Genomic DNA, 18,686 nt, shown 5'->3' with positions numbered 1-18,686 from the left:
TTAAAATGGTATCTATATTCCATCATAGGTATATGATTTCATTTACTTGATCATATTACTTATAAGTACACATAAGTTATTTTCATTTTTTTCCTATTAAAAATAACAACATAGGTCGGCGCCGCGGCTCACTAGGCTAATCCTCCCCCTGCGGCGCCGGAACACCGGGTTCGAGTCCCGGTCGGGGAGCCGGATTCTGTCCCAATTGCCCCTCTTCCAGGCCAGCTCTCTGCTATGGTCCGGGAGTGCAGTGGAGGATGGCCCAAGACCTGCAACCGCATGGGAGACCAGGAGAAGCGCCTGGCTCCTGGCTTCGGATCAGCGCAGTGTCCCGAACTCAGCGGCCATTGGAGGGTGAACCAACGGCAAAGGAAGACTTTCTCTCTATCTCTCTCTCTCTCTCACTGTCCACTCTGCCTGTCAAAAAAAAAAAAAAAAAAAAAAAACCAACATAATATATCCAACCTTATGCATAAAATAGTCTCATATACAAATTGTGTATACATGAGAGCACTGTTATAAGGTCAATAGAAAAAGGGATATTTTGGCATCAAATGACATGCATTTTGATTCTATTCAAATGACATTATTGTATTTCGAAATTATAATTGTCCACCTCTATAAGAAAGTGAATTACATATTGCTCTATATATTCTGTAAACTTGTCAAATCATCATTTCTAGATTTTTTTTCATATATGACGAGGTTTTCTAGGCACACAAGTTGTCAGTAAAGATAATTTTACTATTCCTTTGTAGTTTTTATGGTTACTTATTTTAATTTACAATTAATAAGAAAAATATGGGCCATTTAATAAATGGTGCTAAGACAACTGTATATCCATTCAAAAAGTTAGCTATCTAATAATGCATGCACATAAACACAACTTCAAAAAGAGTGAAGGAAAAATGTAATAAAACTTTAAAAATACTGTAAGTAAATAGAGATTACTTTATAATCTTGGGTTAGGAAAAATGTTCCAAAAAGCCTAAAATCCCTAATGCCAGAGGAATAGATTAATATAACTACATGAAATTCAACAACAAAAACTTGATGGTATAATAATCACTGCATCAAAAGAGCGAAACAGGATGGCATTGGCTTTGGGACAGCGTGATGGAAGAGGTGGAGGAGTTGTAGAGGTCGGTAAAAGATTATTCATGTGGTCTAGAAGAGTGGTGAGGAAATTGATATTGCAATCAGAAAAAAAGAAGAACCGATAGTATATATGAGGGATACAGTTAGCAGGACTATCGCCTATACTCAGTCATGTAAAGACTAAAAATACACAATGAATTTTTGGAATTGCCAAAGAAATGTCTACGAAGAACACTTAAAGTCTCTGTTGGATTCTTCTAGTCACATATAAAAAGCTATCCCATAGATCTCAGTCACATAATGCTCATTTAAATTTAGCTGTAAGTATCATAACTGGTCATTGTGTTTCTATTATTTCTTTTCCTCCTCTTTCCCTATATTGAGGTCTGTGTTCTGGTTTAATATTCACTCAGTTGAAAAGTATACATTCTTAAGTACATTTCCTCAGATCAGGTACACAGAAATAAAACTCTCGAATTTTTACACATCTGAAAATTTCTCTATTTCATCCTCTGTCCTAAAATTTAATTTATGCTCAGATCCTGTCACAAATCGATAGTAGATACCATTTTTTTCCTGTGTTCTAGCTTCCTATGTTGAGCTGATAAGGGAACCAAAACTGGCCTCCTTCCTTGGCAAATAATTTTTCTTTTCAGTCCAGATGGGAAGCTTCTGTGATTTTTTTTCTAGCCTTGGAATTTCACCAGATAATAGCTCAGAAGCACATCTTCTTTAAAAAACAAAAATCCTATTTTGAACTTAAAGAGATGTTTCCAATCAAAGCCATATTCTTTCTTTAGGAAAGTTTTTTTTCTATAAATCTATCTCATCTCCATTCCTATTCTACATTCTGCAACTATTATTCCTATACTAAGCTCTCTAGATATGTACTCCATAGTGTTAATTCATCATGATTCATTTTTTTAACTTCAGTTAGCCACCAGTGAACATGTTGGCAAAATGAGAGCTCTGATTTGGGCACAAGGCATGAGCAGGGATCATGTGCATTTCCATTTATCTTTTGAATTAATGGAACCATTTTTATTGTATTTCCCTAGTACTTTTTATGCTGGCTGTTGATTTTAGAAATGTATTCCTATTAGATAGTGACTTCAACAAGGATGCTAACTAGAGGCACCTAGTGTTCTTCCCTCCTTTAAAGGAAGAAAAAAAAAATCAACTGCTATTACACTGGAATGTGTGAAGCAGAGGGCCACAGTACAGTAGGAATGTGGCAGAGAAGTTGTGGAGCATGGAGACACACCATGATCTTATAAAGAAGAGATATAAACATACAGCATCCATCATCAAAATCAATACAAAACCGACAGGGACTAACATTGTGGGGAAAGGATCTAGCAGTTCCCACCAACACCACAGACACAGAAAGAATCTGCTGCTGATGAAACTTGCAGCTTTCACAAGTCCTAAGGCACCGTTTTGGAAGCTTCTGGATAATGACACCACCGCATGTCACTGGAGAAGGAGCCAGGTCACATTGTGCCTCCCCCTACCTAGGTTCCTCATATAGAGTGTAATACTGAGATTCCATACAACAATGTCTGGTGAAGCAGCTGAGCAGCTGCCCCTAGGAACTCCGTCGACTCAGTCCTGGGAACGAGTAGAGGGGCCCAACTCACTCACCACAAGCCTGGGAAGTAGCCAGGAAGCCCATCCAGAGTGGTCAGGTTGGTAACAGCCCTGGGAAGATGGCAAGGAGCCCTACCCACCTGCAAACAGCTAAGCAGTCAGCCTTAAGCAGCTTGCAGTGCTCTAAGGAAGCAACTGAGAAATCCGCCCTGGGGAACTTGGCCCACTGAGGCCCCAGGAAGAAGACAGGCAGTAGAACCCACGCACCCTCTGTGCTGAGAAGTAGCCAAGTGGCCACATTCCTGTGGCTTCAAGAAAAAGCCAGGAAGCCCTTCCTGAGAAGCTTGGCCTACCAAGACTCCAGCAAATAACCAGGCAGGCTGGTCCACCCACTAAAGCCTCCAAGAAGTAAAACAGGGCACCTTAAGTGCCTCAGCCCATATTAGAGCACTGGTTCAAGTTCCAGCTACTCTACTTCCAATCAATTCCCTGTTAATAAGTCACCTGGGAAAGCAATGGAAGATGACCAAAGTACTTGGGGCCCTGCCACCCACATGGGAGACCCAGATGGAGTCTGTGGCTTTTGGCCACAGAGGTGGGTCTTTGGCCCAGAGGTGTGCCCATTTCGGGAATGAACCAGCAGATGGAAGATCTCTTTTTCTCCTCTGTCTCTTCTTTCTCTGTCACTCTGCCTTTCAAATAAATAGAAATAAATCTTTCAATAAAAGTCTTAAAGGCCAGCAGGTAACGAGATGATACACTCAAAGTTCCAAATGAAATAAACTGCCCTCCAAGAATATTGTGACTAAAAGTGATATCCTCCAAAATAAATGAAATAAAAAAATCTTTCCAAGACAAGCAAAAGCTGAGGGAATTCATAACCACAAGGTAATTCTTATAAGAAATGCTTAAGGAAATCCTACACTGGAAGTAAAAAGTGTAACTATCATGAAAATATACAAAAGTACAAAACTCATTAGGAGAGCAGATACCAAAAAAGTAAAGAGGGATCAGCAATAACAAAGATGAATATCAAACAACGCAGATGAGTATCAAGGGAGGAAAAAAGGAACAGAGAACATATGAAACAAAAAATTCAGAGCCATTTAGTACTGTGTCTTCACTTATGAATATTTTGGTGCAAAAATTAATCTGTGCATTGCTTTTTTATAATATGCATTTTCAATGAACATTTGAAGACAAATTATATGCATGGATTTACTTTATGTGCAAAAATAAACACACCTTTGTATTACATTTTCCATAATATTTTTGAAATACCCTTGAACAGACTGCTAATGAAGGGATGGAAGATATATCACAACCAAAGGGAAACCAAAGCAAGCAGGAATAAGTACATTTATATCAGATAAAATATTTACATTAAAAACTAAAAAAAAAATAAAGAAGACCAACTTAAAAAGAGACAGTCAATTCACCAATAAGAGATAAAATAAAAATTGCAAGTATATATATTATTTATAATGCAAACACCAAAAGATCAAAAGAGACAGAATCCAGTACAATAATATCTGGAGACTTTAACACCTCATTTCATCAGTAGACAGATTATCAAGACAAAAACATCAACAAAGAAATATTGGATATATAGTTACAAAGTGAATATTTAATTCATAATTACAGCATTGATAATCTTAGTAGAATATATTGTTATCACAAGAAATATCAGAAATAATTTTGTTTAAATGTTGAAAATAAAATATAGCTTACTTTTAAGAAATCATGATACAAGAGTAATAAGAATTAAATAGTAGTTTAAACTAGGATAACATGTGAAATATCTATATAGCAGACACAATAATGAATGTAAAGGGACTAGTTTAAACCATCATAAACTTTAGTTTTGATTTTTAACCCTTCCCCCAAATTTGGGGTGGGCATTTGGCATGTTGGTAAAGATACCACTGGGAATATTTACAAATCATATCTGAGTACCTGGTTTCATGTCCCAGTTCTGCTCCCCATTCCAGTTTCCTGCCAATATACATCTTGGGAGGTTGCAGGTGACAGTTCAAGTTGTTGGGTCACTGCCAACTACCTGGGAAACTAAGTTTTGGGTTTCCAGCTTCCAGTTTTGGCCTGACCTCACTCAGACTAGTGCTGAAACTTGGGTATTAAGCCAAAGAAGGAATATACCTTTTATTCTTATATATTATATATATACCTTTTATTCTATATATGTACCTTTTTTTCTAATTTCAAATAATTTCTTTTAATTTCTACAGAGTAAAAATTAAAACCTCCAAATTCACTTCTAGTAGGGAGAAAATACAGAATTATATGAGCAACTCATCAGATACAGAAGGGGCAGTATTAATGACAAGCAGAATTTGTTTTTTTAAAGATTTATTTATTTACTTGAAAGTCAGAGTTACACAGAGAGGCAGAGAGAGAGAGAGAGAGAGAGAGAAAGAGAGGTCTTCCATCTGTTGGTTCACCCCCCAGACAGCCACAATGGCTGGAGCTGTGCCATTCCAAAGCCAGGAGCCAGGAGCTTCTTCCAGGTCCCCCACACGGTTGCAGGGGCCCAAGGACTTGGGCCATCTTCTATTGATTTCCTAGGCAACAGCAGAGAGCTGGATCGGAAGTGGAGCAGCCGAGACTCAAACTGGTGCCCATTTGGGATGCTGGCACTGCAGATGGCTGCAGCGGGGGAGGGGGAGGGGAGGGGGAGGGGGAAGGGGGAGAGGGAAGAGAAGGGGAAGGGGAGGGGGAGGGGGGAGAGGGAGAGAGGGGGAGGGCAGAGAGGGAGAGTCTGACTTTTTTGGTCTAGTTTAAGAAAGATCGAAATCTCACAAAATAATGTAAAAGTGAACTGTGATCAGTGAGGAAAGAGATGTGCACGAGGAAATAATGCAGCCAATGAGATAAATGCTAGGATATGAAGAGTTCAGCAAGATCTTGTTTTATTATTTTCAGTTGGCCTCCCGGGTTGCTATATTCTACCGTCGTGGTATTCACTTTTTTTTTTTTTTTTTTCCCCAGTTGCTCTTAAGTTGGAAAAATTCCCGAGGCAGTGCTTACAGAGCCAGTGCGCCCAGGGTTCAGGAGTTTGTGTAGCGAAATGGAGAAGGCGGCCAGCCTCTTCCATTGCCCTCTTGTATCAATTAACAAGCAGGCACTAATTATCTTGTCAGAATGGTGTGGACCTTATCGCTTTAAGAAGACAAATGAGTCCTAGGACGACTGAGTTCAGTGACGTTTATGAAACAATAGAGGCTCAAATCAGTAGAAGGATGGGAGAGACACAGAGCTCACTCAGCGAGGGAGACTCCCTGACCCCAGAAAGGCTGGGAAGCCGTCAACAGGCGGAACAGGAGCTTCATCAAACGGTGGAGCGGTGATGCTGAGCGGGGAAAAAAAAAAACGCCAAAAACCAAAAACCAAAACAAACAAACAAAAAACTTACAACTATAACCTACGCTAAGCTTTCTCTTAAATCTTCTCAAACCGAATGTCTATGGCCCACCCCAACGTACAGTCCCTCTGCGGGGTGAAACTTTCTTTACACTTCTGCTTAGGTTTGCAGTTGCTGAGGAGAACGGGGCGCTGGGAACGGAGGCGATTCCTGAATAGTAAGCTCCAGCTGAGGAGAAAGTGGGTACAGTCATGGAGCCCTTTGCGCCGTCCCTCTCTTCCTGACTTACCGGTTCCTAAAGTAGTACTGACTTCTTAAAAACGACGACCGGGCTTGCAGCCGGGCTAGCGTGGCCATGGTGCCTCAGCCCCCGGTTTACAACTGGTGTTACTATCGGTCTCCATGACAACTGGGCGGCACCATAGGCCAGTTCCTGCGGGGGGGTGACTTTTCGTTCGCTCTTCTTTTCTTTCACACTGTCTCGGCTTTAAGGGGACTAAAAAGAGAATGAAGAAATTGTGGGGTCGCAAAACATTTCACTGACTCGTCTTTTTCTCTTCTGTGACTACAAGGAAGCGATTACAAGGAGAGGAAAACGGTGAGGGGAGAAGACCTAATGGTTGCTCCGGGCATCCGGTTTCCGCCTGCAGTCGGCTTCCGGAAGCTCCTCTCAAAATGCTGAACTGCTCTTTGGAAGTCGCCGGTGCTGTAGTAGTTGGAGTCTGTTCTCGGGCCTGAGCCTCGAGGCTAGGCTCCTGGGTGTCGTTAATGTTCGGGGCCACCGGGCGCCAACCGATCGGATCTCCTGCCGCCGGGAACAGCTGGTGAGGCTGGCGGCTCTGGGGATGGGAGATCAGGAAAGGGGGTGAATGGCCGGAGGCCGCTGGACCAGGAATGGAAGGGGGAGGGAGTTGTGATGGATGATCTGAAGACATCGAGGCCTGGCTCTCACTTGTAAGGACGCAGGCTGAGGGAGGCGTTGAAGAACTACAGTAAAGGCTGGCTGATTGCTTGTCTGACGTTTAGGATAATTTAGGAATGTAGCATTCCATACCATAGGAGCAGTTCATCTCCCTCTTGACTGTTGACAAGACTAGGGACAGGAGCCATGTATCCTAATCCAGACCCTCTTCCCCAAGCCTCTTTTAAAATTTATCAGATTGTACTAAGGGCCAAATCCCAGAAATCTAGAGTTCTGAAAGTTTAGTACTAGAAGAGGCATTGCCTTTTTATTTATTTATTTTGAAGAGGGAGTAGCCTGCCTGTTTCCATCATCTTCAACGTTTCTTTATAGTGTAAATTAGTTGTATATGGGTGTGCTTAGACTACACCAGGATTTGATTGGGATTTGACTCTGTCTGTACTATCATATCAGCAGTGACCCTTTAGGATGAGAGACTGCTTTGACTTCTCAAAGTGCTCTCACACACTGTATCCTTATGACAGCCTTCTGATACCAGCATATGGTAGGTGCAGAATACTTCAATGACTTGTTCAGAGTTGCCCTACACATTTTAGAAGATATCTTTTGGATTTCCAGTTGAAAACTATAATGTCTGTTGTGTTTTTCTCCCAAGACCTTTCCCTCCCAAGTATACACACAAGACAAGCAGTAAAACAAACAAGCAAATTCCCCCACTGAATATCTTGAAACAAAAAGTGTTGATCAACAAGTAAAAGAAATGCTGCTTAAAAAGGCCTATCCATTCCCAAGGGATCCTGAAGAAAATGGAACATAGGGAATTTTAGTAGTCTGTGATCTCAGAGAAGTTCTTTTGCATCAGCTGCCAGTGAGGAGTTAAAGGAGTATCTTACCCAAATATTGAGATGGATCAGATAAGTTGTTCCTTTTATAAAGAATGTAGGATTGGTTATACTACTTTTAAATCTCACATTTTTCAGTGAGAAATATAGGAAGCACTTTTAATGAACCATTTTTGAAAGGTGTAGCTAGCATGAAATAAAATCCACAATTGCTAAGTACTTCATTTTATTGGTTTCGGCAGTTGTATGTAGGTAGCTGCCACACATAACAAGATAAATGCTATTTCCATCATCCCAGAGTTTCTTTTCAGGGATACTTTTCTTAATCTTTCAAAATTCAATGTTGTGGTAACAGAGAGAGACAAAATGTGTTCTGTAGGTTCGTCTGCTCCTGCTATGGTGATATTGATTTGTAGGATAGATGGCTATTTTATTTAAAAGTATGGCTCTCTTAAATCATCTACCTTCTCCCTTCTAACGAAATCATGATCAGTTACCTTAGTATAATTTAGACAAGTCTCTTTCAGTTCTCTTTTGCAGAACCTAAACTGTTTTCACAGGTTGGCATACAAGTTGTTCTGTATTATGGCACCAGTCTGTATCAAGTACCTACACTTTGTGCTTTTGAATGAAATATTTAAAATCATACCTGATTTGCCAAAATGAATATTTATCTGTACAACTGTCTAATCATTCACAATTTCTTAATGGAAATTTCTTTTTTAATCATTGAGTATAAATATTTACAATACCATTCTGGTAATGAAACCCTACGGTCTCTGAGGTTGCCTCCGAGTACTTATTTGGTGCCAGATTTTACATACATCATCATCTTCTGTAAATCTTTTGACGTAAGTATGTTATTCATTGCATTTTTAGATAAGCTAACACAGAGGCAAAATTAGTTTAAATAACTTGCCTAACCATCATGTTTGCAGCATTCCAGTATACCTAAAGAATATTCTTAAACATCTGGGTATACTACCTGTGTGTCTGCATAATACAGTATGGCAAATAATATGTCAACTATGACCACATTTGTTAACAAACCTAGGATCTGTGACTTCTAGTTTGACTTTTTAAATTTTTTCTCCAAGGTGGAGATTGTTTTTTTAATTTTTAGGCACCAAATGGACATGTAGGTGATTTCTTTATTAAGCTGTATTTCTATAATTGTGTTATATGATTTTGCTTGTCTTAAAAAAGTCATCAAAATAAACTGTGTTGATTCTGGACGTTTGTTTCTGCAGTTTCATTCCTATTCTGTTGTTTTGATTTTCCATAGATCTGGAAAACTGCTTAGTAAAAGATGTACGATTAGCTGGTTTTTGTGTTTTGTGGTATTGAACTCAATTTTATACAGTCAAACTTATTTGACTTGGGTTTCTTTTTCAACCTCTAAGATAGTCATAACTTTGTTGTAGTTCCTATCATTCTTATTTTGTGAAACTAGAAACCTTTCAACCAGCTTTGATAATTTTCCTAAAACTTCACATTTATCTAACTGATAACTTAAAATGTCTGACTTACTAATGTGTCAGAAAAATTAAAATCTGGGTTATCAAGTTTCTAGTCATCAGATTTTCTTTTGTTACTTGTTATTCATTTAGTAATTCATTGACTTGCTCAACAGACTTTTTAATAAACATCTGTTTCAAGTAATACGCTAGGCACTTTAATATTCAGTTGTCTCTGTTCTCATTTTAGGATTTCATAATTTATAATCAATAAATATTTATTGGGTATGATGTATCAACAATAAATAAGACTCATATTCTACTTCCTAAACTTGTCTGAATGCACTTGAATATATGCACGTTGACAAAAATTAGAATGGATTTCTTGTTAGATTCTAAACATTAGTTTTCAATTCTGCTTTATTTTACTTTATGTTTTATTCAATAGCTTACATTCTGAAAGCAAATGGAGGGAAGTAGGAAAGAAGCTTTGATTACCTTTCCAGCCACTGAATGAAGTACCAAAAAAGTCAAAAGGATGGGCTTCCTTATTTAATCACTAATTTGGAAAGTAGAAATATTTTTCTTTAAAGCCAGTCAAGGTTTTGTTTTCAGCAAGTTGCCTGGGTGTTCCTGCAGTGACAAAGGTGGCAAAATATAGCAGCTGCCAGTAGCACCTCCAGTTCAATCCCAGTCATTGGAGCTTTTGCTCTTCTCACCATGGTTTGGTGGCAAGCCTTATAACCATTTACTGAAAAGGTTCGTTTGCTTTCATCAGTAATGTTAACGAATTATTGTGTTAGACATTATATGCAATGCTAACTGATCCCAAAACATTACATTTCTTTATGAATTCCAACATAAGAGAAATACAAATACAAATACAAAAAAATTCAAGTTGATCATGTAGTACATTCACTGAATTTATTTTAATTCAGACTTTAAATCTGTGGATGTTTATGAGGACAGATTTGTGGAAAATTATGTAATTCTAGGCTTCATCTCCAGTAGGAAAGTCCTTAGGAAAATAAAATGAAGTGTTTTAATACAATGAGCTTCTTTTGATGTTTCATTAGGATTGTCAAAACAAAGGAAGTAAAGCATCCTACTGATCATGAATGATCTCTTATTCATTTAATGACTTCATTTCTGAAAGACCAGTTGATGTCAGTTTTATCTGGGAGATGTTAGTGAAGCAACTTGACATTAACCGACTTTAGTATTAACAGGGATTTTAGTTGGGATTGACTTTCAGAAGAATCTAATTATTTGAAACTGAAGGGGAGAAGGTGACTTGAACTCTGAAAAGCACCCATATGAGATGGATCTTTTTTGTTTTTGAATAAAGCTTTTAGAGGTAAATTTTTAATTGATTATTTGAGTGACATGGAATAAATTGAATTCTAGTTAGAATATTTTTAAAAACATTTTCCTTGAGATAAACAATATAAAATCAAATAAGGCTGAAACAGTTGTAATCAGATTCTACAAGAATTTTTATTTCATTATTAGTAGTATTATTGGTTATTAGACTGTATTAGTTTTTAAGCAAAATTGAGAAGTATCAGATTTCAACTCATTAAATTAGATGTTTTCATCTTTATCTGATGTAAAGACCACAAGATTTTCTCTTCTAAAATAAAACACTAAATTGTAACTTCCAAAATAAACTGCAGTTTTAATTATGTGTTCACATACTGTTTTAATTTTATGTTTTCATACTTCAAATTAGTCATTTAGCCATTGTTAAGAAACTATCTTCAAAAAAGTAAGTTATTCTCATATGAGTTGATACAAAATCTTTGTTTAGAGAAAGGACCCTTGTTAAAATGAAGCCATGTGAAACTGACTTCAAGTGAATTTTTTTCAAGGTATCGCATTATATTTAGATATAATACATATTTCATATTATATTTCTCCCAAAGAGCATTAAAATAAAAATAAGCAAAACATTTTTTGCATTTAGGGCTAATATACAAGTAATTATTAAGATATATATAGTGGAAGATAGATTTTTTTGGCATATCAATGTATTCAGGGTTGTAGCCTTTCTAAGTGTTGTGTGATGCATATTTCTCTTAAGTCAATGCAATGTTCTGAAGCTAGTTATATAAATAATCATTATTAAGGGGAAAAGAAATCTTAGCGGCTTTCCAGAGGTTGTTTAAAATGTATGTTTGCATCACTATTATTTTTTTAAGATCTTTATTCATATTAACTTTTTTGTTTATACTTTCTGAATTCCAAGGATTAGATCTTGAGAATACAAACTGAAAGGCAATTCCTTATTACATAACTGTTTGTTTATTTTACTCATCACTACAAGTTTGGTTCTTTCAGCTCAGTTCAGTTTCATGAGTCATACCACTCTGTTCCTTAGGTTGATTTGGATTTCTGACCTCATTGTCTATTCAAAACAGTTTAATACATATAAGTGGGATTTTTACATAGATATAAATATTAAGTCATCAAGTATTAGAAGCTGTATGTGTGTATCCTGAGTTCTAAAGCCATTTGGATTACAAAATATGTTTGTTTTGGAGTTATTAAAATTTAAAAAAATTGGAAGTTGTCATAAGGAACTTGCAAAAGCTTGAAATTCAATGCTACATGACTATAGAGCCTAAATAGATCAAGTGTTGCCAAACTATAGCCAGCCATTGTCACCTGTTTGATTATATGTGTGTGTGTGTACATACTGATGTCTTTATTCCATTTGCCTTTCTTTCTCTCTCTCTCTCTTTTTTTTTTTTTTTTTTTTTTTTTTTTTTTTTTTTACTTATTTGAGAGTTCCCTCTGCTTGTTCATTACCCTAGTGCTCACAGCAGCTCTGGGCCAAGAAACTAGAAACTCAATCTTGGTTTCCTATCTGGGTGGTAGAAACCCAGTCATCTGAGTCATTGCTCCCAGCTGGAAATAGGAGCTGGAGCAAGGGATGGAAACCAGGCACTTGGATATAGGACGGAGGCATCTTAACTGGGTTTTTTACCACTTAGACCAAATGCCCAGTCCATCACCTGATTTTATAAGTGAAATTTCATTAGAATACAGCCATATCCATTCACTCATGGGTTGCTGTGGCTGTTTTGCATGACAATGGCAAGTTGAGTAGTTGTGAGAGACCTAATGTGCTACAGAGGCTAAGATAATTATTTTGTGGCCCTTTTAGTAAAGTAGACCTAGTTCTGCAATAGACTCTAGAAATTAAATGGGCTTTGGCTGGCGCCTTGGCTCACTAGGCTAATCCTCCGCCTGCGGTGCCGGCACCCCGGGTTCTAGTCCCAGTTGCTCCTCTTCCAGTCCAGCTCTCTGCTGTGGCCCAGGAGGGCAGTGGAGGATGGCCCAAGTGCTTGGGCCCTGCACCTGGCTCCTGGCTTCAGATCTGCACAGTGTGCCGGCCATAGCAGCTTTTTGTGGGGTGAACCAATGGAAGGAAGACCTTTCTCTCTGACTCTCTCTCTCTCACTATCTAACTCTGCCTGTCCAAAAAAAAAAAAAAAAAAAAAAGAAAGAAAGAAATTAAATGGGCTTCTACAGAACTATTCAGAATATTTTGATCCCTAGGTTCCTCTAGAGCTCAACCTGAAAAAATGATTGCCTATGTTCTTCATAAGTACATATCTGAATTACCTGCAATATTTAAAAAAATAAGATGATATGCTTCAGCTGTATATTACACTAACTAATTTTAGATTTGGAAAGAATTAATATAATGTATATAATGTATAAAAGTTTCCAAAGAATGCCAGTGCTTATCCTTGCTGACTAGTAGGTCATTTTCTCACTAACAGTGTGGTTCATTGCTCTCAGGGAAGCTGAAAGATCTAAGAATACTTCAGAATGAATTAATGATGGGCCCCTGTAGCCCAGAGGCTCCTATTTGAGTATGAAGATAGTTTGTTTCACTGGATTATGAGATTAATGTAGCTTAAACATATGCCTAGCATTTGGTTAAACTTTCTTTTCACATAGATTATAAATATTGAAAGGACCTGTATCTTTTTCTGTCTGCCTCTTTCGGCAGTGAGTGGGTAGAGCATGTGGTGAACAAAGCATTTCGTGCTTCCTTTTTCCACCTAGAAATTAATGTGTGGGGATGGGCTTGAGAAAGTTCTATGTTTGCTGTAGGAAAATTGGCTCTAGAAAATGGACAGAAGTCTGGAGAACAGTGATTTAAAAGAGAAAACTTTTGTGTAATTACACAGTAAAATATAGAAATAACCAGGATCTTTCATTGTCATTACACTCTGTTTTTAATGAATTACTATGTCTAGTATAAGAACGTTAACAAAAAGAGGCTAAAAAATGAATCTAAATATCTGAAACTGCAATAGTTTGGATAGGAGAATTAAGTAGCTTTTAAATATTTTATAATGACTATTAATTTAGTCAAATTTAGAGTGAATTATCTGCCATAGAACACTAGATTAATATGGTTGAGAGTGACACTTTCTCTCTGAAAAATTTAGGCATTTCAGCAGAACCATGGAAGAACTGGTTCATGATCTTGTCTCAGCATTGGAGGAGAGCTCAGAGCAAGCCCGAGGTGGATTTGCTGAAACAGGAGATCATTCTCGAAGTATTTCTTGCCCTCTGAAACGCCAGGCAAGGAAAAGGAGAGGTAGAAAGCGGAGGTCTTACAATGTTCATCACTCGTGGGAGACTGGTCACTGTTTAAGTGAAGGCTCTGATTCTAGTGTAGAAGAACCGAGCAAGGACTATAGAGATAATCACAATAATAATAAAAAAGATCATAGTGACTCTGATGACCAGATGTTAGTGGCAAAGCGCAGACCATCATCAAACCTAAATAATAATGTTCGAGGGAAAAGACCTCTGTGGCATGAGTCCGATTTTGCTGTGGACAACCTTGGAAACAGAACTCTTCGCAGGAGGAGAAAGGTAAAACGCATGGCAGTAGATGTCCCACAGGACATCTCTAACAAACGGACAATGACCCAGCCCCCTGAAGGTTGCAGAGATCAAGACATGGACAATGATAGAGCTTACCAGTATCAAGAATTCACCAAGAACAAAGTCAAAAAAAGGAAGTTGAAAATAATTAGACAAGGACCAAAAAACCAAGATGAAGGAGTGGTTTTAGAAAATGAGGAAATAAGCCAGACCAATAAGGACAAAATGGAATATGAAGAACAAAAAGTCTCAGATGAGCTCATGAGTGAAAGGTGACTTTTATATTCTGTAAATATAAAAATACTTGTCTCCAAAGTTTGTCTTTGAATGTGTTTTAATTTTAATTAAATCTATTTTAAAATCATTATAAATTGTAATAATGGTAGTGATATTACTGTTTAACTATAGCTATAATTCCTTATAATTTATGAAGTTTACCACAAAGCAAAATTGCTTATTTGATTTAAAAAGTCTTTTGATTGTATTATAATGACTTAATTTTCAGCTACGAAAAGAAAAGGAAATGAATTTTCAGTGAGAAAGAATGTACTTTTGAATAACCGTGCGTTTGTAGCTCTTCAAATTGAATGCATTATTATTTATTTGTTAAAGAGCTTTAGCCTTTGGTGCTTTTTAGAGTGCCTCAATTGATAGATAGTCTAATTCCGGACAATCAAAATTTATACCCAATCAACATATGTGGGTTGATGTTTATCGAAATCTGTAGCTTGCTGGGAATTCTGATCACTTATGAACTAGATAATCAAATTTATGGTTTGGAAACACCTAGTTTTGTCATTAGTAAAATGGAAGAAGCAACAGTCCTTTGGCAGTTAGTCTAATCTATTCTAGGAGGCAGGTGTAACACAGTGATGATTTTAAGAACTCTTGACAACATCAAAGGTAAGTGATTATTTTTCTTTTCACATAGAATGAATGCTTACTTGGAGAAAGTGAGGAGGAGTTGATACAGTTCAGCCTTTTTAGTGTGTATACTTAAAAACCAAATACCATGCTGTGAACCAAGAAGAACACACCTCAAATATGGTCTGGGAAAGAGTATTTGATTTTTAATTTGGAGAGTTGTGATCATTTAATCATGTAGATTGCATTTTTTTTCTTTTTTTTGTAAATATGATTCAGACATGATTAGGACCTGGTAGAAGACGATATAGAATAATCCTTTAATTAGCCACAGTTTTCAATCTGTGTAATTTTCCCAAAGAAGTAAAGTTCACACAAAGTAAAAACAAGTATTGAAAAGGCTTTGAAAAGTTTATACTGTTCTTTCCTTCCAAGAAGATTATCATTTTTATATACACTGAAAATTATTTGTATGTTATTGTTGGGCCATTGTGACTTAGGACCACATATCCTGACTAAAAATAATTATCTTGCTCTATTGCTGGGAGGGAGAGTGTGGCAGTGGAGATAAAATATTCAATTCTAGATTATTCACAGTTAGATCCCCTGCTTTTTGGATTGATTATGCAACGCACCCCCCCCCCCCCCCCCCTTATTGTCTGCCTGTTATTGATCTGCTTCTGAGGACATCTACTCTGGAAGAGAAATGAGGTGAAACTCCCGTGATTCATTTCTTTTCATTGTAAAAAATATATTAGTATCTACTAGGATAATCAGGCTCCCCAGCAGATGACAACCCAGGTACTGTTTTTCAAAGAGGATGTTTTCATAGTTAAAAAAATTCTAAAAATATTTCTCTCAGATTTTAAATGCATCTATAGACATGAACTGTTGTCACTGAAGAGGTATGTATAAATTCTTTCATGGGAAGAATGCTTGATACTGAAGGTATTTTCTTCATAAGTCTGTTTTGTTTTACAAATATTTCCAAAGTTTTCCTAGTATAAAAATCTGTACTGCTCTATTTCATTGGAACTGATTTATAAATAAGAACAACTGCATAGCGTGCGTGCGTGTGTGTTTGTGTTTCTCAGAGTTAAGAAACATTTGATTGACTACTCTTTATGATTCACTGGTGGTTCCTGGACTAAGAGTCTTGTCCTTAGCAGCCTTGTAGCCAGAGTAGAGATGATAATGAATTATGATGAGTGGAAGGTGTTTAGGGAAGACTTCTTAAAGGAGCTGTGTAAGAACTAAGACTTATTCAGAGATTGGAGAGTAGAGAGGACAGAGGGAATAGTGTTCCTAGGTATAGGAAACAGCTTGTGTGAAGACATGGATTATGAAACAAATGTGATGTATTAGAGATGTATTTGATTATTGCAGTTGAGACTAGAGCACTAAGCATTTTTTGAAGGCCTATTTACATGTTCAGTAGTTTGGATTTCATCCTATAAACAGATTGAAGTCAATGAAGAACTTTTAGCAGTGAAAAACTATTTAGATTTACATTTTATCAAGATAACATAATGGTAACAGGAACGTTTTATTTACCTTTCACTGACCTCCAGTCTATCTTTAAATGGAAGATAAATTATGGCCTTGACAGTAAAGGAAGAAAAATATTTAAGAACACCTTTAGGATTTGGAACTAATGATGAACATGGAGCAACTGAATAGGTATTAGTGAGGTGAAATGTAAATAGGAAACATGTTTGGCTATACATGCAAGTAAGTGCAAACATACCTGAAAGCAAGACAAAGACCAGGGGAATTCTGATATTCTTATATAAGGGTATTTCAAAAAGTTCATGAAAATGGAATTAAAAAATTTTATTTTGATGTGTAAAAAGTTTTGAAATCCATGCATAGTTTATCATAATGTGCATTTGTCATGAACTTTTTGAAGACCCCTCCTGTTTTTCAGAGAGAGAACATGTGGAGAGAAAAGAGGAGACAGGTATACCTCTCAGAAAACAAAGGATCAGAGATGGGAAGAACTTGGATGGAAACCTACCTATGGAAGGTCCTGAAATCAATCCAATAAGGAAGGATTTTAAACTTCTAAATAGAACACTGTGTTTCTTACAGTGTGTGTGTGTGTGTGTGTGTGTGTATTATAAACTTCTTTCTTTTGGATTAGTTTTAAATTTATAGAAAAGTTGTAAAAATTTTGTACAGTGTGCTTATATTCCCATGTACCCTACATACAGTTTCCCAGTGATAAGTTTTGTACATAACTCTAGTACACCTGTCACAATGAACCAATAGGGAAACATTTTTAGGTAAAGTCTACAGTTGATTAGAATTTCCTTTCCTTTTATTTAGTGTCCTTTTTCCATTCCAGGATATCACATTGCTTTTAAATGACCAATTATATTTTGAAGAGATTAATCTGCTTCTGTGTAGAAGAGTAGACAGGGATAAATCTAAATTCAGTTTAGAAAATCATAGTACAGAAAAGTATAGCATTAGCAGGAAGCTGGATCTGAAGCAGAGAAGCTAGGACTTGGACCAGGCTCTGTTATAGGGATGCAGGCATCCCAAGAAGCGTCATAACTGCTGCTCCAAATGTCTGCCACTTATTTATTTTTAGAAAATCAAATAAAAACTAAAATATCTTGTGAAAATGTATGTGGATTTAATATAATCTATGATTTTAAATGTCTCATTTTAGACATTTCAATATGCTTTTCTAAGTAAGCCAAGTTTAAGTTCTACATGCTTATAGAAAACATTTTAATTTAAAAAAAAATCACTTGGGGAGATAGCCTGATTGGTTAAAATTAAGAATTACAGTAAAAAGAATGTTCATGACAATTTTTGAAGACTATCACTTAATTTTATTCAGAAGCCAAACCTCTCATTATATAACCTGGTTCTTGGTGTTTTAACTTATGTATTCTGTTATGTAAACAAGTTAAGTACTATCATGTAAACATTGCTTCTGCTAGACCTAATAGTGTCATGTTGTTTGTGTTAGTCAAATATCTGCTAATTGTTTTCATTTGTATGTTAAATTAAACTGTATGGTATTCCCAAACATTTATGGAAGTAATGAGAACCTATGTTATTTTGTACATACCCTCCTTAATATTTATCTTTTTTGTATTCAGAGTGACCTCAACTTTGATTTAATGGATTGCCACTGTTGTAAACTTTTTTCTTCCTTTCAGAGTAATAGAGTTGTGAATTTTTAAGTAATGTCGTTTCTAGAATATTTGGGAACGTGGTTATGAAAAGTAATTCATCCCAGGCCCTTGTATTTCATGTGCTGAAGAAAGGCTTAGCCTGTTTTTGATTGAGACTTTTCCCATTTTATTGAGCAGTGGTGTTTCAGGCTCAAGCTGAATTGCATGGCATAAGAGAGGAGCAGTGAGCATTTGATGAAAGCAGATAATAAAATGCATCAATTGTGTCAGCACCTCTTGCAGTCACATCTGGCTTACTGTCAGGGTCCCATTAGATTCCTGTGGTTTTATGTGCCAAAAATAATATGCTCTGTAGTTAATGGAACCAGGATATTTGCAGTTTGATTAAAAAGAATCATTTTCTTTCAGATCTTTGTCAGGCTTAAGTTCCATCTCTGAGCTGCCATGTCTCTTTAAAATTTTACGACT

General features: G+C 36.7%; 2 protein-coding genes across 5 annotated transcripts in view; one reads left to right on the top strand and one right to left on the bottom strand.

Annotated features, from left to right (window-relative positions):
* The window catches only part of SPATA17 (spermatogenesis associated 17), a 289,576-nt gene extending 283,039 nt beyond the window's left edge, over positions 1–6,537 (bottom strand). For all 3 annotated transcript variants that reach the window (XM_002717401.6, XM_089312202.1, XM_089312203.1), the window contains exon 1: positions 6,357–6,537. In XM_002717401.6, the coding sequence (XP_002717447.2) occupies positions 6,357–6,424 (68 nt within the window). In that variant the 5' untranslated portion in view covers positions 6,425–6,537. The remainder of the gene's footprint in view (positions 1–6,356) is intronic.
* A 154-nt stretch (positions 6,538–6,691) lies between these two features.
* LOC100342470 (G patch domain-containing protein 2) overlaps positions 6,692–18,686 on the top strand; it is a 111,517-nt gene continuing 99,522 nt past the window's right edge. Inside the window, exons 1-2 of one of the 2 annotated variants that reach the window (XM_089312201.1) lie at positions 6,692–6,891; positions 13,758–14,474. In XM_089312201.1, the coding sequence (XP_089168327.1) occupies positions 6,836–6,891; positions 13,758–14,474 (773 nt within the window). In that variant the 5' untranslated portion in view covers positions 6,692–6,835. The remainder of the gene's footprint in view (positions 6,892–13,757; positions 14,475–18,686) is intronic. The other variant, XM_070055324.2, reaches the window with a different exon arrangement.

This window comes from Oryctolagus cuniculus, chromosome 13 (genome assembly GCF_051225735.1).
Source record: "Oryctolagus cuniculus isolate XC-2025 breed Fujian yellow rabbit chromosome 13, ASM5122573v1, whole genome shotgun sequence".
Taxonomy (NCBI): Eukaryota; Metazoa; Chordata; class Mammalia; order Lagomorpha; family Leporidae; genus Oryctolagus; species Oryctolagus cuniculus.
The sequence above is the reverse complement of the archived record's forward strand: the minus strand, read 5'-3'. Positions and strand labels throughout refer to the sequence as shown.